The sequence below is a fragment of the Procambarus clarkii genome, chromosome 2, assembly GCF_040958095.1.
Source record: "Procambarus clarkii isolate CNS0578487 chromosome 2, FALCON_Pclarkii_2.0, whole genome shotgun sequence".
Taxonomy (NCBI): Eukaryota; Metazoa; Arthropoda; class Malacostraca; order Decapoda; family Cambaridae; genus Procambarus; species Procambarus clarkii.
In genome coordinates this window covers 40,925,387-40,949,336 of record NC_091151.1, presented here as the reverse complement: position 1 = coordinate 40,949,336, position 23,950 = coordinate 40,925,387, and the positions used below count along the sequence as shown (strand labels likewise).

General features: G+C 42.3%; 1 protein-coding gene across 7 annotated transcripts in view; it reads left to right on the top strand.

Annotated features, from left to right (window-relative positions):
• The window catches only part of LOC123748458 (lachesin), a 277,052-nt gene that overhangs the window by 230,640 nt on the left and 22,462 nt on the right, over positions 1 to 23,950 (top strand). For all 7 annotated transcript variants that reach the window (XM_069324782.1, XM_069324810.1, XM_069324774.1 and 4 more), the window contains exons 4-5: positions 523 to 733; positions 2,572 to 2,730. In XM_069324782.1, the coding sequence (XP_069180883.1) occupies positions 523 to 733; positions 2,572 to 2,730 (370 nt within the window). The remainder of the gene's footprint in view (positions 1 to 522; positions 734 to 2,571; positions 2,731 to 23,950) is intronic.

Genomic DNA, 23,950 nt, shown 5'->3' with positions numbered 1-23,950 from the left:
GGCGTGCTTAACACCGTATTATGGGGTAATTACCCACTCTCTTGGTATGTTTACTGCCTCAAGAGTGTAGTGAAGGCCCTCCTGGAGAGTGGGAGGGGACAGGGTGAAGATGGAGGACCAGCCAGAAGATGTGCTTATAAATGGGCGAATGATTATGCAAGAGAACCGTTGCGAGGACCCGGATTTTGTTAGGATACTCCGTGATGATAACTATTAGTTGTGAAGCATTTTGGGCAAATCTTATGGCAATTGTTTTTGGCGTACATACACATTATAACTAACTTCAAACATTCCTACCACTCACCATATTATAAATCAATAAATATTTATTTATTTTATTTATTTTACAATCATTTTTAATAGCAAGGTATTCTTTTATCCACCTTCCTCCCTTCCTCCTCTTCCTCCTCCTTCCCCTACTCCTCTTTCCCCTGCTCCTCCTTCCCCTCCTCCTCCTTCCCCTACTCTTGGGCTTCCCACACTCCCTTCCTTGCCTGCCCCCCCCCCCCTCCTGGCCGGCAGGTGGCGTGGATCCACTACGAGAACTCGGCCATCCTGACGGTGTCGAGTCACGTGATCACCCGTAACGAGCGGATCACCGTCACCAGAGACAAGCACCAGAAGACCTTCTACCTCCACATTAATGACGTCAGAGAGACGGACACCGGCAAGTACATGTGTCAGATCAACACAGCCTCCGCCATGACCATCGCTGGATACCTCACTGTTGTTGGTGAGTGTTGCAGGGGGTTGGCAACACTTGTGGGGTGTTGCGGGGGTTGGCAACACTTGTGGGGTGTTGCGGGGGTTGGCAACACTTGTGGGGTGTTGCGGGGGCTGGTAACACTTGTGGGGTGTTGCGGGGGTTGGCAACATTTGTGGGGTGTTGCGGGGGTTGGCAACACTTGTGGGGTGTTGCGGGGGCTGGCAACACTTGTGGGGTGTTGCGGGGGTTGGCAACATTTGTGGGGTGTTGCGGGGGTTGGCAACACTTGTGGGGTGTTGCGGGGGCTGGCAACACTTGTGGGGTGAGTGTTGCGGGGGCTGGTAACACTCTGGGGTGAATGTTAAAGGGTCAGTAACACTCGAGGGAGTGTTTCTGTGGTGGTAACAGTGATGGATGAGTTCTCTCTGACTGGTAACACTAAGTAAGCCAAGAAGGCGGGATGCGAACCCATCATTGTTTAGGGCCAATATAAACAAGATAAGAGTCAGGTCAACATTGTAACAGGATGCACCAGGACTTGTTGAAGTTCCTACCCATCAACTTGCACTGGTCGGTACAGCAAAGACATCGCCTCATACAAGGTCGTAGTTCGATTGCCGATTGTCCAAAAGGTTGGGAATTTGTCTCATAGCCTACTTCCTTGTCTTTATTCCCTTTCTCTAATTGCTATAGTCTTAATGACCCACGCATCCTTGTAATTACCTTACCTTGGAGGAACTCCATTACTATCCTGGTGGTCAGTTGAGGGAGGGAATTATCAGGGGAAAAGCGCCAGGCCATTGCGACTATATAGCACTTGGAAGGGATCAGGATAATGGAATGGGACGGGGAAAGGAATGGTGTCTAACCACTTGGACGGTCGGGGATTGAACGCCGACCTGCATGATGCGTGACCGTCGCTCTACCGTCCAGTCCTGGTCACTGGAGCTCAAGCTAGAATGAAAACGCTAATGCGACATGCGGGAGGCAACAATAAGGTTTCTTTCCCAATATCAAGTGAACGGGATGGGATTTATAGAACCTGGGAAGTGACATATTTCCAACCTGACATCCGAGCTACATATAAACATTGTCAATAAACGCATACAAAGTACGATAGATAAAATAGACAGGATTTTAACGAGACACATATCAGAACTGAGGCGTTAACCTATGATGGCAGACTGATGAATGATGAACTCACCACACTTGAAGAGTTGAGACATGATAACGACATACAAATTTTTAGGCCAATTAACTCGAAGAAAAAAAAATACATTTCATTCACATGGATCATTGGAGATTCGAACTCGAGGCTAAAATATAAGAGACTGTTGTCCTACCAACCAAGTCATGTGTATGCTCGTAATAAGGAGGGTGCTCAGAAGTACCTACATGGTACCAAAGTCAGACTTGGTACCATGTAGGTACCAGACAAGCCAGACAGTCTCAGTTGCGTACCAAGCGACTGTGGTTTGTATCCTAAATACGACGAGCTCAGTAGAAAGACCAGGAGATCAAGGGACATGACAGGAAAATAAAATTTATGAATCACAGATGTTTGAACAAACTTTTTTAACGTAGGAGTGAATAAATTAAACACGTTAGGTAATTCAACAACTGTTAAAATCCAGAAGCAAACGCTCCATGTGAGAACGTGGTTTGGTCAAGTGAATGCGTAGTTTGTATTAACACTACATATAGCCTGCCTAAAAATAATACAATTCAAAAGTGTCAAGATCATATATATATAGAACCAAGGGATCTATATTGGGATCTAATTGTGCTTGTGGGGGTCTCCCACAAGCACAATTATGAACTGATCATTACGAACTAACCTTTCTCTTCCTCCACTGTATCCTCAGTTCCGCCTGACATCGTCGACCAGGAGAGCTCAGGCGACGTCATAGCACAAGAGGGTAATGACATCAAGCTCAGGTGCCGAGCGAGAGGTTCACCCAAGCCCACCGTCACCTGGAAACGGGAAGACGGTCAGAATATTAACGTCAACAAATCTACAACAGGTGAGTTTTGGCGATTTAGGGAGAGGGATGCGTGGTAACATTTTGTCATATGTGAAGTTGTTTAGGTCTATGGAGAGACGTGGGAAGCCGCGTGACTAGAAATCCTTAACAGGTCAGTTTTGGGAGTTTTGGGTAATGGGGAGCGTAGGAAAATCAAGTCACAGATGAGGTGAGGTAAACTCTCACTTCTTACCTATAAGCAAGACAGTAATCATAGCGTTAATAACTCTCCTTTACTCACGAGACATGACAAAGGCAAAGGATTATTTGCAAAGATGTAAATTACAGCTGATCCTTGTGTGTCACAGTTAGCGCTAGAGGCGGGAATGTGGTTCTTGAGAATATGTACGAGATAAAGGAGTCACACTTTCTTCAAGAATCAGTCTTATAAGTGAAGTCAAATGAAAGGCTTGAATTCACTAGGTACGACATACACATATATATGTCGTACCTAATAGCACACATATATATGAGTTGCCTAACAAGCCAAACTTTCCTAAAATATTTGATTAAAAAAATCCTATGGAATGATAAAAGTTTTATTATTGTATTATATATGACTGCGATATTTATGTTTAGTCAAAACTAAAATATAAATTATAACAAACCAAACCTTACCTAACCTTACGTCATATAACTAAATCTGAACTTATTGTTCCCAACACAAAATATAAAGTTGTCACGATAGAACTAATTTGGGAAGTTATATTTTAAATGAACGAAAACTGTTCTGCCTGTTAAACAAACCAGACCTTACTAGGCCAAGCATATATATATATATATATATATATATATATATATATATATATATATATATATATATATATATATATATATATATATATATATATATATGTCGTACCTAGTAGCCAGAACGCACTTCTCAGCCTACTATGCAAGGCCCGATTTGCCTAGTAAGCCAAGTTTTCATGAATTAATTGTTTTTCGACTACCTAACCTAACCTAACCTAACTTTTTCGGCTACCTAACCCAACCTAACCTATAAAGATAGGTTAGGTTAGGTTAGGTAGGGTTGGTTAGGTTCGGTCATATATCTACATTAATTTTTACTCCAATAAAAAAAAATTGACCTCATACATAATGTAATGGGTAGCTTCATCACTTCATAAGAAAAAAAATAGAGAAAATATATTAATTCAGGAAAACTTGGCTTATTAGGCAAATCGGGCCTTGCATAGTAGGCTGAGAAGTGAGTTCTGGCTACTAGGTACGACATATATATATATATATATATATATATATATATATATATATATATATATATATATATATATATATATATATATATATAATATTGCGGGAGGGAGAGGAAGGTTCGTTGGTGTTGGAGGGTGGTTGAGGAGGCTCCAAGTGGTTTTTATTTGGTGATAATAGCCAGCTGAGAGTGTCATATTGTTCCTTGACGCTCTCAACCCCACCAGCGGCTCCTCTGGCGACCCCACATGGTGCCAGGCCTTCTGTCTCCTGTGTCTCTGTGTACTCACCTAGTTGTGCTTGTGGGGGTTGAGCTTTGGCTCTTCGGTCCCGCCTCTCAACTGTCAATCAACTGGTGTACAGGTTCCTGAGCCTACTGGGCTCTATCATATCTACATTTGAAACTGTGTATGGAGTCAGCCTCCACCACATCACTGCCTAGTGCATACCATCTGTTAACTACTCTGACACTGAAAAAGTTCCTTCTAACGTCTCTGTGGCTCATGTGGGTACTCAGTTTCCACCTGTGTTCCCTTGTTCGTGTTCAACCCATGCTTAATAGTTTGCCTTTGTCCACAGCGTCAATTCTTCTGAGAATTTTATAAGTGGTGATCATATCTCCTTTTACTCTTCTGTCTTCCAGGAACGTGAGGTTACGATCCCATATCCTTTCCTCGTAACTCATACTTCTCCGTTCTGGGACTAGTCTGGTGGCATACCTCTGAATCTCCTCTAACTTTGTCTTGTGTTTAACTAGGTATGAACGTGTATGTGTGTGTGTAACATAAGTGTAGTTACAGGATGAGTCACGCTCGTGGTGTACCGTGTGTGTGTGTGTGTGTAATTACCTAAGTGTAATTACCTAAGTGTAGTTACAGGATGAGAGCTACGCTCGTGGTGTCCCGTCTTCCCAGCACTCTTTGTCATATAACGCTTTGAAACTACTGACGGTCTTGGCCTCCACCACCTTCTCACTTAACTTGTTCCAACCGTCTACCACTCTATTTGTGGGGTGTGTGTGTGTGTGTGTGTGTGTGTGTGTGTGTGTGTGTGTGTGTGTGTGTGTGTGTGTGTGTGTGTGTGTGTGTGTGTGTGTGTGTGTGTCTCCCCCACCACTCATAACAATAACTGCTACACCGGATCCAGATTCTCTTGTAGCAGAGAATCTTGTAGTGCCCTTCCCGGAAATATATATATTATATCGTGCCTAACTCTTCGCCCTTCTCCCTCACCACCACAACCACCATCGTCACCACCACCACCACCATCACTAACCACCACTACCACTAATCAAAGACACCGCCCATTATTTTCCACACAAGAATTCCCACCGGTCAAACAACCCTGCCTAACCACCAAAGACCTTCCCATCTCCACAATTATCCTTTCCCTTCAACACCTCCACCCTATCCCACCTATATAACTGCCTTTCACTCCTACCACTCTATCCCACCTAACTGTCCATCACCACCACCGCACTATCCAATCCACCTGCCCTTCGCTATCACCATCAACCACCTTTCTACATACACTTAAACTCTGTACATTCAAATACATTTACTCCAGTCAAATACATTTATACAATACACTCAAATACATTTATACAATACACTCATATACAAACTGTCGCAAAAACTTGACATCAAGTATACAGCACATGAAGCATACACGACAACCCGTCATCACGTATGAACCACCACACCAGTCATCAATTATACACCACAACCTCCCATAATTATACACCTCAACTCCAGTCATCAATTATACACAACACCTACCATCAAGTATACACACCCCTCATCCCCCTGTTGACTATACATCATCATCCGTTATCAATAACCGTTCATCCCATCACCTGTCATCCATCATACATCACCCACTGTTATCAGGAATACATCATCACCCACTGGCATCATGTATACATCACCCATTGCATCAGGTATACATATACAAACCACAGCTCGACGCATCATACACCCCCCCCCCCCCCGCCCCCCACACCTACACTACATGTAAATTATACTCATAACTCCGCCCCTCAGCCAAGTGTAATTTCTACTCCCCTTCGACACAATTACATCTCCCAACGCTGATTTCTGAGAACGAGCTTGGTTATTAAAAATTTCTTCAGAAGTTTGTAATTTTTTCGTATTTTTTCTTTTCTTTACGGAAGGGTGGCGGAATCAGGGAATAAGCGTTCACGTGTGTGTGTGTGTGTGTGTGTGTGTGTGTGTGTGTGTGTGTGTGTGTTTACTCACCTATTTGTGCTTGCGGGGGTTGAGCTTTGGCTCTTTGGTCCCGCCTCTCAATTGTCAATCAACTGGTGTACAGGTTCCTGAGCCTACTGGGCTCTATCATATCTACACTTGAAACTGTGTATGGAGTCAGCCTCCACCATATCACTTCCTAATGCATTCCACTTGTTAACTACTCTAACACTGAAAAAGTTCCTTCTAACGTCCCTGTGGCTCATGTGGGTACTCAGATTCCACCTGTGTCCCCTTGTTCGCGTACCATCAGTGTTGAATAGTTTATCCTTGTTTACACACACACACACACACACACACACACACACACACACACACACACACACACACACACACACACACACACACACACACACACACACATACTCGCTTCCACGGACAGCCATACTGAAGAAACAATTACAATAATAACGATCAAACTGCTGGTTAGCACTGGCAATTAGTTAATGTAAGGCATTAGGGAAGGATGAATGGGGGGTCGTTAGAGGCTGTTCACCGTGAATTACGAGAGAAAATACACTTTTCTCATCACTTGAAAATTCTTTATCACGCTGCTCTGTCATCAACTGTTATTTCAGACTTACCCAGCATGCAAAGTTTCCCCCGGAGGCGCCCAGCAGCTCCAAACTCATTTTAGAACATAAAAATCAAGGTAACTGTCGAAGGCCAATTGGCCCAAACGCGGCTGCTTCTATTTACACCTACCTAAACTCATTCATGTAGATGAAAATAATTTTTGAGGTGATGCGGGTGACTTGAACTGGCGTTTTGGTTGTTGTTGTTTAAGATTCGCTACTTGTAACAAAAAGTTCCAAGTAGCACGGGCTATGGTGAGCCCGTAGAGGCGTTTTGGTGATTCCCCGACACATGCCTAAACACACTAGGCCACGATACGAGCAATCTGGAATTCTACTGAACTCACTGGGAGGTTCTGTAGGGCTGAATTGGAGCCCAACCACTGTCTAGTTGGGCTCAACCAGACTGGTGTACAGGACACCTTAACCACTCGACCATCACGACCGGACAAAAGATGATGGTAGCCGAGGCTAATTCCCCATCAGCCCGCCGGCATTCTGATGGTAATCTAATATATATATATATATATATATATATATATATATATATATATATATATATATATATATATATAAACTGTTAGTAAATATATTCGTCTGTCGAGTCCAGTGCGCTTTCTCGGATAATTAAGAGCTTCAGGTAAGAAATCGTTCCGGTTCCCTTCGTGGGTGACATCTAGTTTCTATGTAGAGACAATGTAACAAGAGACCCTATAAGAAACCCTATGGTACTAAATAATCCATGGAACAAGAGACCGCATGAAGCAGACACTTAAAGAACAATAGAGCCATACAGTATAGGAGAACCCTATGGGAACACCAGAACCTCACAGAACAGAACCTAACTGAACCTCAGAACCTCGTGAAACAAGAGATCCCAGAGACAAAAACACCAGGAGATTCAGAGAGAAATGATTACATGTGGAGTGTGAATATGTTGCAAATAATATTACCCAGGAAGGTATGTCATGTTTATCTGGTGTTATTGCATACTTCGTCCCACCTGAGGCTTCCAGGAGACACAACGTTGCTCTCCAGTTGTCAAAGTCAGCGTCATGTTGCCTGTTTACACTGATAGATGAACAACCTTGTTTCATCCGCAGTGAAGGAACTTTATGCTGTAGTGTGGACACGAATACAGCAGTGTTTATGGGTACTAGTGAGAACGGCCCAATATTGTAATAACAAACTCATAACGTTAAGTGGTGGTAGTATTAACGTTAAGTGGTTGCAGTGTTAACGTTAAGTGGTGGCAATAGACCAATAACACTGAGTTCTGGTGATGTCTAAAGGTCAGACCCATGACTGCAAAACTCTTAATATTAACGGCTGAATCAATTTTTTATTATGATGAAAATGTGCTAATTGAGTTCTTTTCCTCGTGAAAATACATTCTGGAACGATTATACAAGAAATTTTAAAATACGAGTGTACAGATTTTAAAATTGGGAATGTACAAAAATCTTAAAAATACAATGTATACAGACCAAAAATATGCCAATAAACAGAGACCTCAAGAATTTTATGAAAAGCGACCTTTACGGAACAAAAATACAACTTATGTTAATAATAAAAGTGACCGATATATTTATATAAATGAAAAATATATTTTATGTTTATATTTAATTAGCATCATTATCATCATCAATAGTTACTGTTAAATTCTAATTATTGTTATTTAAATAATTTTAATGGTTATCACAGAAATGCAAACCTTCAAAATATGTAGGCTCTGTGTAATAATTTTAAACAACCACCTTCCTACTGCGGCCAGACGCACTTTCCTTCACTGTGACCAAAGTAGCGAGCCGAACTAATACAAAGAGTTTTATTCTAACTAACTATTGAATTCGACACCCAACCCACACACCTGAAAACATAGGAAGTGACGACGTCTCGATCCGTCTTGGACCACAAGACTTGATGATGGTCCAGGACGGACCGCATTGCCACTTTCCTTAAGAACAAATGAACAAATCCACAAGGGCCGTGACGAGGATTCGAACCTGCGAATCCTCGTAGGTTCGAATTCGAACCTAGCCACTTTCTTTATTTCCAGATGAAAGGGTTAGGTGCCAAGTGTCAGCCACGTTATAGTGACTTGCCTATCAATACTTACTTATCACTAACTACGTAAACATGAGGTCTACCTCTGAATGGGGCATACATAGCTAGACCTCACGTGTGTGTGTGTGTGCTAATCTGCGAATCTTGTTGTACCTCTTGTGATAAGCTTGACTATTCTGACGCTCAAATTATCTGTGGAATCTGTCCTTAAAGTGGTCGACGGAGGTGGCTTCCACAACCTCTTCTCCTAGGGCATTACCCTTGTTGGCCACTCGTATGGGGTACGTGTATTTTCTCACATTTCTTCGACTCATTTGTGTTCCCAGCTTCCATATGTGTCCTCTTGCCCTACCTTCTCTCAATTTACAGAAGCTTCCTCTATCCACTTTGTCTACTCCCCTCAATATCTTGTATTTTGTGGTCATATTTCCTGTTTATTCTGTCCTTCAGTCTTGTGAGGTCCAGTTCCTTTAACCTATTGTCATTGCTTAACCCTCTTAACTCCGGGACTAATATAGTCGCAAACCTCTGCATTTTTCCTATTTTAGTTTATGATTCACAAGGTGCAGATAGCAGGCCGGAGCAACATATTCCAGTACTGATCTATCAAAAGCTCTGTAGATTGTCCTGAAAGCGTCCTGGTTTAGGTTTCTAAACCAATCTGGGTCGTCCAGGGAGGCCTGGTCGAGGACCGGGCCGCGGGCTCGCTAAGCCCCGAAACCATCTCAAAGTACACGGCGTTTTAAAGTTCATCAGCGTTCCATATGCTGCTGATGTTATCCTGCCTGTGTGTGGCTCTGGTGTTTGTCTTGGAATTATATCCACTCCCACATATTTTTTTTCACTGATTCCCTTAGTAGCATGTCCCTTTATGGTAAAGGAATATTTTGGTCTTATTTCTCTTTCCCATCTTCACTTCCAAAAAAAAATTCTGACAATATGATTCGAATATATAAAATTGGCTTCATTAAGGTCCCTCAAAATTGAATTGATTAAAAAAGGCTTTCCTTAAAAAAATTAATTCCTAAGTTAATAATCTAAAAATATAGAGAACCAAAATTATACTTTTCACTTTAAAACAGATTAACAACAAGAAATCTTTCTTAATTTTCTTTCTCAGCAGATGCTTCCAAAAACACTTCGTGCCCTACAAAAATAATTCTCCCAAAACAGCAATTGTTCCATTATGATATTTTTCTTAAAAAACAGTTGCGTATAGAAATCATTCTTTAAAAACTGTTTAGCGGCAAATATATTACTCAAACAAAAAATGTATATCTCAAACATACAATGCATTCCTCATACATACAATGGATTGGTCACACAATCAATGTGTTCATTACACATACAATGATATACATATACACCTCGTATAACAGTCTTTATCCAATGGATTCATCATATATAAAATTCTTCATGCAATGGATTCCTAATACAATGGATTCTTCTAACAACGAATTCTTCGTGCAATAGATTCTTGATACAATTAATTCTCTTTACAATGAATTCCTCATTCAATGGATTCCTCTTACAATGGATTCCTCACACAATGGATTCCTCTTACAATGGATTCTACCCACAATGGATTCCTCTTACAATGGATTCCTCATACAATGGATTCCTCATACAATGGATTCCTCTTACAATGGATTCCTCTTACAATGGCTTCCTCACACAATGGATTCCTCACAATGGATTCCTCATACAATGGATTCCTCATACAATGGATTCCTCTTACAATGGATTCCTCTTACAATGGATTCCTCACACAATGGATTCCTCACACAATGGATTCCTCATACAATGGATTCTACCCACAATGGATTCCTCTTACAATGGATTCCTCACACAATGGATTCCTCACACAATGGATTCCTCTTACAATGGATTCCTCATACAATGGATTCCTCACACAATGGATTCCTCACACAATGGATTCCTCATACAATGGATTCCTCACACAATGGATTCCTCACACAATGGATTCCTCACACAATGGATTCCTCACACAATGGATTCCTCATACAATGGATTCCTCACACAATGGATTCCTCACACAATGGATTCCTCACACAATGGATTCCTCATACAATGGATTCCTCACACAATGGATTCCTTATACAATGGATTCCTCACACAATGGATTCCTCTTACAATGGATTCTACCCACAATGGATTCCTCATACAATGGATTCCTCACACAAAGGATTCCTCATACAATGGATTCCTCATACAATGGATTCCTCACAATGGATTCTACCCACAATGGATTCCTCATACAATGGATTCCTCATACAATGGATTCTACCCAGAATGGATTCCTCATACAATGGATTCCTCACACAAAGGATTCCTCATGCCTAAAAACTAGGGTAAAAGTTAGCGGTTGTGTATGTTAGAGAGAGGCACACACAGCTGATATGATTGACTAATAATCTCGTGGAGTGGTTTGGAAAATAGGTCGGGATTTTTTTGTTCATTCTCTTTTAATTAATGTTGCTGGAATTCTCATCAGAGTAGGAAATTTATTTTTCAGATGAGGGAGGGAAGGGGGAAGGGGGGAGGGAAGGGGGAAGGGAGGGGGGGGAGGAGGAAGGGAGGGGGAGGAGGGAAGGGGGAAGGCGGGAGAAGTCTAAATCCTGTTTACAGCTTTTATTTTCAACACTAGTTATGTTGCCTTTTTATTAATAGAAGCGACTTTATTACGCTTTGATAGGATCAGAGGTTTGTCTTTTTTTTTTTTTTAATAAGTTTGATGTATTATTAAATACACGTTGAAATTGTGACGCAAATTGATGTTATTTTAATTATTTATTTATACGTTTTAATGAAAATAAAGATTAATTTTTATTATGTGTTTATAGTTTTTTTTCAAGTTAAAGACGACGTCTCCGCCATGTTCTTCACTTCTTTATCACCTTATCACCATCATCACCGTCTCACCATTATCACCATATGACCATATCACCATTAAGCAAGCATTACATTATTTCCACTGGTAAATTATCCCCAACACTTGCACACTAATACAGTATAAGTATACTGTACCGATACAGTGTAAGTATAGGTAGCAATGAAAGAACTACACCAGCATGGGTATATCACATCATGTATTACACACCTGAGAAATATTGCAAGGCTTGCACAACTACAGCAGCACCTCAGAGCAACAAACTCTACATCTCAGCTAACTTTACTACGACTAACAACATCTGCTCAAACGCTTTGTGATGATTGATGAAGATTAAGCCACCCAAAAGGTGGCACGGGCATGAATAACCCGTAAGTGGTGGCCCTTTGTAGTCATTACCAGCATCAAGAGCTGATACTGGAGATCTGTGGAGGTGCGACTGCACCCTGCGTGACGGGAGATGTCTCCCGTGAACGCTTTGTGTATTAGATTGCGTTATTGTATTGGATACAAGAATCAATCTTCTTGTATCATATGTATGTATGTATGAATGTACTTTTGCTTAAATAAAATAAAAATTATTATAATTATTTATATGATTTATACACCTTCAGGAACTATCCACCCCTCCACCAATCCCAGTTCCTATCCTGTCCTCATATCCCATTTACTATCCTGTTTTCATATCCCAAATCCTATCCTGTTCACATATCCTAGAAACCATTCTACCATCATATCCCTGTCATATGCTATATTCTTGAGTAGCTATGAGAGGGTGGGGGTGGTATTGGGGGAGGAGGCAGTGGGAGGTGCAGGGCGGGCTAACATTACCTTCAGCTGGTACAAACTTGGAGTGAGGCTGGTGAGTTACGAGCAAACACCACTCAAAATGCTACACCAACACCCCCCCCCCCCCCGCCCCTGCTCCTTCGGGCACTACCCACCCCTCCACCAACACCCCCGCCACCTTCAAGAACTATCCACCCCTCCACCAACACCCCCGCCACCTTCAGGAACTATCCACCCCTCCACCAACACCCCCGCAACCTTCAGGAACTATCCACCCCTCCACCAACACCCCCGCAACCTTCAGGAACTATCCACCCCTCCACCAACACCCCCGCAACCTTCAGGAACTATCCACCCCTCCACCAACACCCCCGCAACCTTCAGGAACTATCCACCCCTCCACCAACACCCCCGCAACCTTCAGGAACTATCCACCCCTCCACCAACACCCCCGCAACCTTCAGGAACTATCCACCCCTCCACCAACACCCCCGCCACCTTCAGGAACTATCCACCCCTCCACCAACACCCCCGCCACCAACAGCTCATCACCATTCTCCCAATTAAAGAAATTGCCACATTTAATATATTCAATGGATTAACACACTTTCGAGATTCATTGCTTAATACCTAATGAAAGCACCCGAAAGGCAACTTTTAGCGTCTTCTTGCTTCGTATAGACAATGTCAAATTGCCAGGAACCCTTGCAAATCACATCCCATTGTCAGGGAGGACAGTCGTTAGTAAGGTCAGTGTGATTAGAGCAAAACAAAGCTCAACAAGGTCTGTGTTTTAAGCAAATCTTCAACAGAAAACAATTTTCATGTGTTGATTTGATTTCTTATTTTCTCAGTAACTCTTGCTTTCTGAAGGATGATACGTGAACCTGGATCTCTAACCTGGGACTGGAGAAGCTGGTTCACTAACCTGGGACACGTGAACCTGGTTCTCTAACCTGGGACACGAGAACCTGGTTCACTAACCTGGGACACTAGAACCTGGTTCACTAACCTGGGACACAAGAACCTGGTTCACTAACCTGGGACACGTGTACCTGGTTCTCTAACCTGGGACACGTGAACCTGGTTCTCTAACCTGGGACTGGAGAACCTGGTTCACTAACCTGGGACACGTGTACCTGGTTCTCTAACCTGGGACACGAGAACCTGGTTCACTAACCTGGGACACGTGAACCGGGTTCTCTAACCTGGGACACGTGAACCTGGTTCACTAACCTGGGACACGTGAACCGGGTTCTCTAACCTGGGACACGTGAACCTGGTTCTCTAACCTGGGACACGTGAACCGGGTTCTCTAACCTGGGACACGTGAACCTGGTTCTCTAACCTGGGACACGTGTACCTGGTGAGAACCACTCTGATTCCCCCCCACTCCCTCCCACCACCACACACCACCCCATCCCTCTAACCTAGCCTCCCACCACAATCTATTCCAGCAGCCACAATCAGTCCCCCCCCACCCCTTTTCCCCATCCTTCTCGAAAGGAACCAGGCTGCGCATTTGCAATATTGCCTATCATTCGTGCACAAAAGGGGCGTTCTCACTCTTTGCCTCGCGTTTCAAAATCTCTAAGTCGTGGGGATTGGGGAGTCTGGGAAGGAGCTCACAATAGCCAGCCATCTCTCTCACTCCACTCCTATACACTCCTGCAATTTCCTAGAGACTTTATCTTGCTCACACCCACGAATAAAACTCGCTTGACTATATTGTGCTTTAATCTCTATGGAATAGTGTGTGTGTGTGTGTGTGTGTGTGTGTGTGTGTGTGTGTGTGTGTGTGTGTGTGTGTGTGTGTGTGTGTGTGTGTGTGTGTGTGAGGGGGAGAATGAATAATTCGGATATCGCAGTAAGACTCCTAAAGATAATATCATTTAGCTAACAAGGTTGATCAATTACCATTGCCGAACATGATGACAGACATTTGAACAAATACATTCACATACTTCGTGTTTAGTCGATTTTTTATGGCATGTTAACAACTTGGGAAACTTGTTCTTTCTACAGTCACTGATAAATGAGGTATAAACAATTAAAGATTGCTATAAACTCACTAAGTCAGGAAACACTGGCGATTTGTCAGCATATTGTACGTTCCTAAATTTAAAATAAAATATTTATCCAATCATCATTTACTTATATCCGAAGGATTACAATGGGTTTGCCCAGGGGATGATAGTCCTGTGACTTCTTGTCATACATCCCTGCATTGTTGGCTGGATGACTCGACAGGTTGAACGGGTCTAACTCTATTTGACCTCTATTTCTCTATTTGACTACGTTTTGGGCTCTATTCTTCGGCTTACCAGTTCATCTACACACCTGCTTGTGCTGGTCTGTAGATGAACTAGCTTTATTTCTTTGGTCACACAGCTTTATTTATAAACTTCGCTGTCCTGATTCTCTTTTCTTCCTATCACTCCTTCTTAGATATTCCCAGACTGATGGACATGTGGTATTTCACCCGTCTCATACTTCCATTTTTATGACACATTTTCACTGGGGTGATCTTCATAAAGATCACCTTCACTGGTCGATGTCATCCAAGCTTATATCTCCCTAGCCTTTAATATGTTATTTACATGGTTTCCTGACTTGGCCAACTTCTGCTGATTATTTATGTTACTGCTTTCTCTTCTTTTTTGACATGAATCTTCCTCTAACTCTGGTGCATAGAAAATTAATAAGAATTTCTCTCTCTCCAACTCCTGCATATTATGACCTGCTGGAATCCTGCAGCTTATATCACTATTAATTTAAATTTCCTGATTTTCCAGTAAGCCTCTAACCGCTTCAGCAAAGTATTTTCTGGTTTTGTTCCTTTTCTTTAGTAAATCTCCTCCTATGTTGCCCTCATTATTCTCTTAGTTTTTATTTCTTTTTCACTGTCTTTAATCTGGCTTTCAGTCCATGGGTATTCTTCTTAATTTTGCATATTTTTATTTTCCTACTTCCTTCAAGGTTGCTAGGCGGTATTTTTAAGTCCTTTTGTTTTTCAGCCTGTCTTTTTAATTTCTTTATCTTGATTTTTTTTATTTGTAGCTATGTTTGTTGCAGTAGTTTTGGTGTTGTTGGTTGTTGTTGTGGTAATCACTTCAATTTGTTGACCTTAAGATTTCTTTCTCTGTTGCTACGTAATTGTTTTTTACAGCAACATTACTCCACCAATATTGATATAAAGTATTTTATATTGCTTGCAAATAATTATAAACTACTTAAGACAATAGTTAATCCAACCTTGTTTCTCTCACCATTCGGTGTTGCCAGTCACTTGAATTTCTAATAGATTTACGACGGCATTAGTGGATATTGATCAGAGATCTCTCGCCTGAACTGGCTACGACGGTCACACAACTCTCGCTGCTGGCCATTATAGCTTTTATTGCTGGTGATTTGAGGGGCCATTGTAGCTTGCCCAAGGGTTTCATTCTACCTCAATCATGTGTTTCTTTGTAGGGAAACTTCAGGTTAATGGAGCATGGGTCCAGTTCTTCGGCGTTAAGGCCGGTATTACCACCTAAAACATAAGTGCCGTAAATGGACTATTGAGTCCCCCAGAGAGTATTCGTGCCAAATATATGGCTGCCAGGGATCTGATACTCGCTCTGGCTTACAGAAATAGGCCTCATTTTATGCTATTTTAGAGACATGGGCCTTTTTTTTGTAACCTTTTACGAGAACGCGACAATGTAGTTGACATACATTTATATATATATAAAATTATACATTTCGTAATGCCTTAGTTTAATTATGAAGAATAAAGGTGATCCATATTTGTGTGTTCTGAGTATTTTAAAATAAAAGATTGAAGTACAGGTATTTGGTGTTAGTTGATTTTGTATTTTCACCAACTGGAATACAGCGATGTATTTTGGAGGAATATATGCTTGAGAGACATCAGTGTCGTTGTGATTGGTGACACGTATGTTGTTAAGGCAGGTGACATCTGTGTCACTGCGTAGACACATCGATGTCACTGTGCATTGAAATATCTGCCAGTGTGTGTACATTCCATGCATTTCTATACTGTCTCTACTGCCAATACAATTATATTTTGTCAAAATAACATCGTGCCTCTCTCTACTTGTCAAGACACGGTAGCTTTATGACAGGACAATTTTTGTTAGCATTTTTTTGTAGATTTTGTGTTCTCATTAAAGATCTTTATCTTAGAAATTTAAACTGGATTGGTTCTATATATAGGTATTGTTTAGCTGTACTCACTAAATCTGTACCTATGGTACCCAAAAGCTGCATTTTCCAGTAGAATTTTGTCTTTTACCAGAAGGCATTATCTTTCGTCTGAGATAATAGTTACATGATAACGTTTCAATATTAGAAAAAACATAATTCCTTTAAATGAAGCTGAAGCAACTGCAAGGATTGAACCTTACCCTTTTTCCCATAAATCCTTCTCCAACTTGCATCTTCTTCCCCCCTGTCATCCTCACCCCATCCCCTATCCCTCTTCACTCCTCCCAGCCATCCACCATCCTCTTCCCGCTTCCCCCCCAGTCCACTAGCTCCACTCCACTCCGCTACCCTCTTCCACTACCTTATACTCCCCCCCTCCCCTCTTCCACCACCCCTTCCCTACACCACCACCTCTAATGCCACCTACCCCACTTCCTTCCCTCTCCCGCTTACACCACCCATTCCCTTTCCCTTCCACTATTCTCTCCTCTCGACACCATCCCCCTCTTCTCTCCCTCTTCTCTCCCTTTCCTCCTCCTCTCCCTCTCCTCCCACGTAAACCAGAATAATAGACCAATAACGCTACGCGATTAATAGATACGCAAATACAATGGGTAACTACGTAATACCGTGCGAAATATTTCTGCGACTAACCTGAAATGTGCGCGTGTAAATACGGACCCGGTCAAAAGTTTCCACACGAAATATAGGAAGCACACTGTCCCATTTGTGCAAAGTAACCTCTACAGTGAGCGAGAGGAACAGTTGAGTTTTCATTAGTGTTTGCTGGCTTCGTCACCGTCTCGGAGTCTCAAAGGTCACCTTTTAACTACCAATTAATGGCTCTAATCATCGCTAGAACTATTTCATGTGAATATATATGCCTCTGCTTATGCAAAAGATATATTCAAAACTGTATGTTGTTTTCAGCCTAGTACAGTTTACATTCAATAGATGGCAGCTATCGAACTTAAGAGTTGCTCGCTGCCAATTAAAAAATATGTAAAAAAAAGGCTTCCTTCGTTAGTATTGTTTACCGTCAACAGATGTCTCTGATTCTCGTTAGTGTTACCCTCCGTCGATAGATGGCTCTCTCCCCAGCAGTTATCAAGGGTGCCAACAGCAAAGTCGCCCCTGATTGGCTTCACGTTATTCACAGCGGAGGGTGAGGAGGGCCAGGAATACCACCAGGGCTGCCAACACCTAAGACCACACCGCCAGGGCTGCCAACACCTTAAACCACACCACCAACACCTTAGACAACACCACCAGGGCTGCCAACACCTTAGACCACACCACCAACACCTTAGACAACACCACCAGGGCTGCCAACACCTTAGACCACACCACCAGGGCTGCCAACACCTTAGACCACACCACCAGGGCTGCCAACACCTTAGACTACACCACCAGGGCTGCCAACACCTTAGACTACACCACAAGGGGTGCCAACACCTTAGACCACACCACCAGGGCTGCCAACACCTTAGACTACACCACCAGGGGTGCCAACACCTTAGACAACACCACCAGGGCTGCCAACACCTTAGACCACACCACCAGGGCTGCCAACACCTTAGACTACACCACCAGGGCTGCCAACACCTTAGACTACACCACCAGGGGTGCCAACACCTTAGACCACACCACCAGGGCTGCCAACACCTTAGACTACACCACCAGGGGTGCCAACACCTTAGACAACACCACCAGGGCTGCCAACACCTTAGACCACACCACCAGGGCTGCCAACACCTTAGACCACACCACCAGGGCTGCCCACACCTTAGACAACACCACCAGGGCTGCCAACACCTTAGACAACACCACCAGAGCTGCCAAATACCTAACGAATACCTTATAGTCGTGTCTAATTACATTTGATACCCATTTTCATTGAATCATTCAGAAACTTGTATCCATTCAAAAACTCCTTCAGTAGAAACAATAATAATTCCCAATAATAATAACGCCACAACCACAATTTTGAAGAAGTTACTGTACGATATGTTTTCCATAACTGAGGTTTCAGTATTAGCGAGTGCTAACCTCCCTTCATAAGAGCGAGCCCTGCCAGCAGGCGGCAGTTGGAAGCTGATGACGGAGGGGGACGCTACCTCGCCACGCCAATAACTACGGGTGATTTGTACCTCTGTAGCTTGGCCTTTACCTACAACTATAACAAGGGGGATGAGAGTGAGATTTAACTATGACCAACAGTTAAGATTCTTAATTATCGGTTGGTTGTTCCTGGTAAACTTTCTGTTAGTCTTGAATCAGAGTAAAAAAATTACGTCATATGTAATGGAAATCTTTATCATTCCATAAGAAAAAATATTTGAAAAGTATAAATTTAATATTTCAGGAAAATTCGGCTTCTTAGGAAACTTAGCCTATTAGGTACGTACGTACACACACACTATTATATAATATATATATATATATATATATATATATATATATATATATATATATATATATATATATATATATATATATATATATATATATAATGCTCTTCCATCTTAGTTTAATTGGGAGAGAATTTCAAAGAACATGATATGACTCAGGATGAAGCGTGACACAGATTATAGCGTGACACAGAAGCGTGATCTATGGCTGCGTCTGGAGACATAAGACGTGCTTCTTAGGCACAATATTCGTCTTTATATCGACGTTTAACTTTAAACTATTCATATTTATATTGTTACGTGATCTTCACAGGTTAATTGTAGTTTGTTACGAGTACTTAAGAGGTTAATTAGTTTACTGTAATTATATGATCAAAATAATACCCAAATTAGTCAATATTCATGATATTTACATAATAATGGCGCTAAATATAGCAAAACCAATAATAATGGTCCTAAATATAGTAATAATAATAATGATGGTGCTAAACATAGCAATGATAACAATGAGTGCTAAATATAGCAATGATAACAATGAGTGCTAAATATAGCAATGATAACAATGAGTGCTAAATATAGCAATGATAACAATGAGTGCTAAATATAGCAATGATAACAATGAGTGCTAAATATAGCAATGATAACAATGAGTGCTAAATATAGCAATGATAACAATGAGTGCTAAATATAGCAATGATAACAATGAGTGCTAAATATAGCAATGATAACAATGAGTGCTAAATATAGCAATGATAACAATGAGTGCTAAATATAGCAATGATAACAATGAGTGCTAAATATAGCAATGATAACAATGAGTGCTAAATATAGCAATGATAACAATGAGTGCTAAATATAGCAATGATAACAATAATGAAGGTAACTTAAAATAATGCCTGATAACAACGGCACTAAACATTGATGACTTAACATAATGTTCGCTAAACAGAACAATATTAACGATAATATAAAATATTTAAATGCAAATTATTAATATCTTAATGAGTGGGATTATTACTAAGATAATAAAGATAAAATACGAGAAAACAAGAGCCAGCTTCTCCTGAGCTCACTTATAAAGTGGCCATGAGAGACCTCACTTAATGACATACCATGACGCGATAGCATCTTGATTACATCGAAAAACCTATATTACCAGCCATTACCTGCTGCCTAATGACTGAGGCCAACGATAGGATAGCCCTCCCTAACGACCACCCTATGGTAGTTAGCGGGATATTGAGCCTTATGTCAAGGCAGGCGAGGGGTGCGAATGACCAGTGGCATAGGATGGTTTGACCTAATTGTTCTTGCCTAAAAGTGGAGGGCCGAACATCAGCTCCTTGGCCCCGCTTTTGTAAATGTCGGTCGTTTAATGCACTGAATCGAGATCACATTGCTTCTTGTGGTATCTGGTTTCAAAACAACTGATGACGTGAACAAATCCACAAGGGCCGTGATGAGGGTTCGAACAAGGGCGCGTCCGGGATGATTCCAGACGCGCCTTAGTCGACTGCGCCACGACATGGTAAAAAGAAGAGCAACCTGGAGTGCTACTTGCCCTCACGAGGATCCCGCAGCTTCTCCGGAGCACAAACCGGGGTTAAGTCATCAATGACCTGGTCGGAGACTGGGCAGCGTGGGGGAGGCTGATCCTGCGGACTACATCACGGTAACACACCGTCTCCCCAGTGACGCACAGGAGACCACTGTCAATGGCTTACTCCAGCCAATCTGTGAAAGATGCAACTCTTCTGCCAAACCATAAACGAACCAACAAAAGTAAACCTCTCGAGGAGGTTTCCCTATATTGGAAAATCTCGAGACCTCTACAAAACCTCGACCGATGGTTTTCACTATCTATGGAGGAGGTTTACAGGTATTAACCTATCGAGACCAATACATAGAAAACGTCAATATTCCGGTGTTTTAATTCGTAGTAATGAGGATTGGTTAATTCGGAATGGAGGACGTTTTAAGACAGAAGACGGGTTACATAGCCTCACATGTGAGACCCGTACGTCTCTCCTATACGTATCGAGCTAATTCTTCTCGTCAACTTCCCATCACCCTCAAGCATGGATATTGATGACTTGAGATCCTTTAGCAAGTGTCAAGCATTATTAGGAGAGACCGTAAGGTAGCCGGACTATGCCCAACTACTTGGCCCGTCGGGGATCGAGCGCCGATCTGCACGAATCAAGATCTTCGCTGTGCCGGCCTGTCCAAGTGAGTGGCCTCTGGCAAGTAGACGACATATTGACTTGGGACAATTGACTTGAGAATGGTCCAGGGCGGACCGAAACGTCGTCGTCCCTTCACCTTCTAGTGTGTGGTCTGGTCAACATACTTTAGCCACGTTATTGTAACTCATCGCCTGCATAGACGACATATTTTAGAAACACAACAGGCCCCAGTTACCACCCCCGAGACGCTCCACTTGCCTAACATATCCACCCCAACAACTCTTACACCCTTACTCTGGATTTACTCTTTGAGAAGTACCATCTTACCCATCCCGGCACAATTTTAGTACCACGATCATTCATAAGTTTGTATCGGACTCTTTCGTGAGGGGAAACAACCTGTCCGCTCTTTCGTGAGGGGTGGACTCTCAAGTTTTTTTCGTGCAGCGCGGTATCAAGCTCCTTTCGTGGGAGGCGATGTCAAGCTCTTTAGAGTGGGACGGTGACAAGCTGTTTCGGACAGTCTAGAACGACACAGCCAACCTGTCTCTCCCGCTTTATCATTTTCACTTTTGAAATAGAACGCTATTAGATTCATTACGTATGGTTTCCCTTCGCTAAACCCATGATGATGATATAACGTGAGAGAGAGAGAGAGAGAGAGAGAGAGAGAGAGAGAGAGAGAGAGAGAGAGAGAGAGAGAGAGAGAGAGAGAGAGAGAGAGAGAGAGAGAGAGAGAACAATAGTGTGTGACAGCGAGAAACAGCCATAGATAGCGACAGAAACAACGATATAGAGAAAGAGATAATAGGGGATGAGAGAGAGAGAGAGAGAGAGAGAGAGAGAGAGAGAAAGAGAGAGAGAGAGAGAGAGAGAGAGAGAGAGAGAGAGAGAGAGAGAGAGAGAGAGAGAGAAAGAGAGAGAAAGAGAGAGAAAGAGAGAGAGAGAGAGAGAGAGAGAGAGAGAGAGAGAGAGAGAGAGAGAGAGAGAGAGAGAGAGAGAGAGAGAGAGAGAGAGAGAGAGAGAGAGAGAGAGAGAGAGAGAGAGAGAGGAAAAAAAAAAGAACATATATACAACAGATATTAAAACTTGTTCATATTGGACACTTTCCTCTCCATACTGCCAACACAGAAGGCATTTCACCCCCCAATCCTCCCTTCCTGTGTGCGCTGGGAAACAAAAAAAACTTTTTTCCTTTATTTCGACATCGCTCACAAGTTATGTTCCGCCTATTGCTGGTGGTAACGTGGGTAGTGCCAGCCATCAATGGCACTTTTCGTAGGGGTGGGAGTGCCCACGCGGAAACCTGTCCAGAGATTACACAGCTGTAAATATTATCCAATTAGAATTAAGTTACGAGGGTAACGAACGCGCTGATTGGTTGAAGGTGCAGCGTGCACTGAAAGGCCGGATATGATAGTATTAGAGGAACCAACGCAAATTAAAATCTAAAAATGAGCACTTATAGCTTTAAAAAATAAAGATATTAGGAAATCGAAAAATGAATAAGTGTTTGAAAAAAAATAAATGAAAGAGAAAATTCCATAAGGAGTGCAGAAAGAGAGAAAACGCGGGGGGGGGGGGGGAATTTATGGAAGGGAAGGGAACTATGAGGATAAAGGAACAAGCCATTACGCCTACTATATATAGCACTTGGGAAGAAGTCAGGTTAAGGATTTGGGATGGGACGGGAAAAGGAATGATACCCAACCACTTGGACGGTCGGGGATAATACGCCGACCTGCATGAAGCCAGACCGTCGCTCTACCGTCTAGCCCGAGTGGTTTGGAGGGATGGGATATGGAGATATTGGTGTAGAAGGAGAGTGGAAGCAGGAGTGGAGATGATAGAAGAGAAAGGTGGAGTAAATGTAGCACACACCAGTTTCTTAGTTTTCTTTACAACAAGACGAGAAATGACTGTGAAGAATACACCACAAACATCCCCGCCCTTGTTCTAGTTCTCTCCTACCATGTTCTCTCTCCGGGTAGTTTTTACGCAGTTTCAAAGGGCATATTCAATTGAAATCATGAGTAAATCATGAAATTTTTTTATTATTTCTCAGTGACTAATATGTAAACAAGTCCATCCAGTAAACACAAAAACGGTCACCAAACACACACACGCGCACACACACACACACACACACACACACACACACACACACACACACACACACACACACACACACAATCAGCAGTAACAAACAACCACAACTCATCCCATATACCAAAAGCTTACTCCCAAATAATAACTCTAAAAGGTATTAAGTAAAGGTAAATTGGGAATCAAGAGAAAGCGCGAAGCCACATACACCACAGGCTATGATGACAGAGAAAGGAACGCTGCCAACCACTTGGACCGTCGGGAATCGAACGCCGACCCTGGAATACCACTTAAAACACTCAAATCAAATCTTGCATTATTTCCCAATCAAAACAAGTGTCCCGGTGTATGGATAACGCGTCGTTGCCATGACTCCCAGCGCTTAAAGTTTTAAAAAAGGAAGCAGAAAATGATAGGGGGTTTGTGTGGCGAATCCTCTAATTTGTTTGGCAGATGAGTGACCAGGGAAGCCGGGATGGTG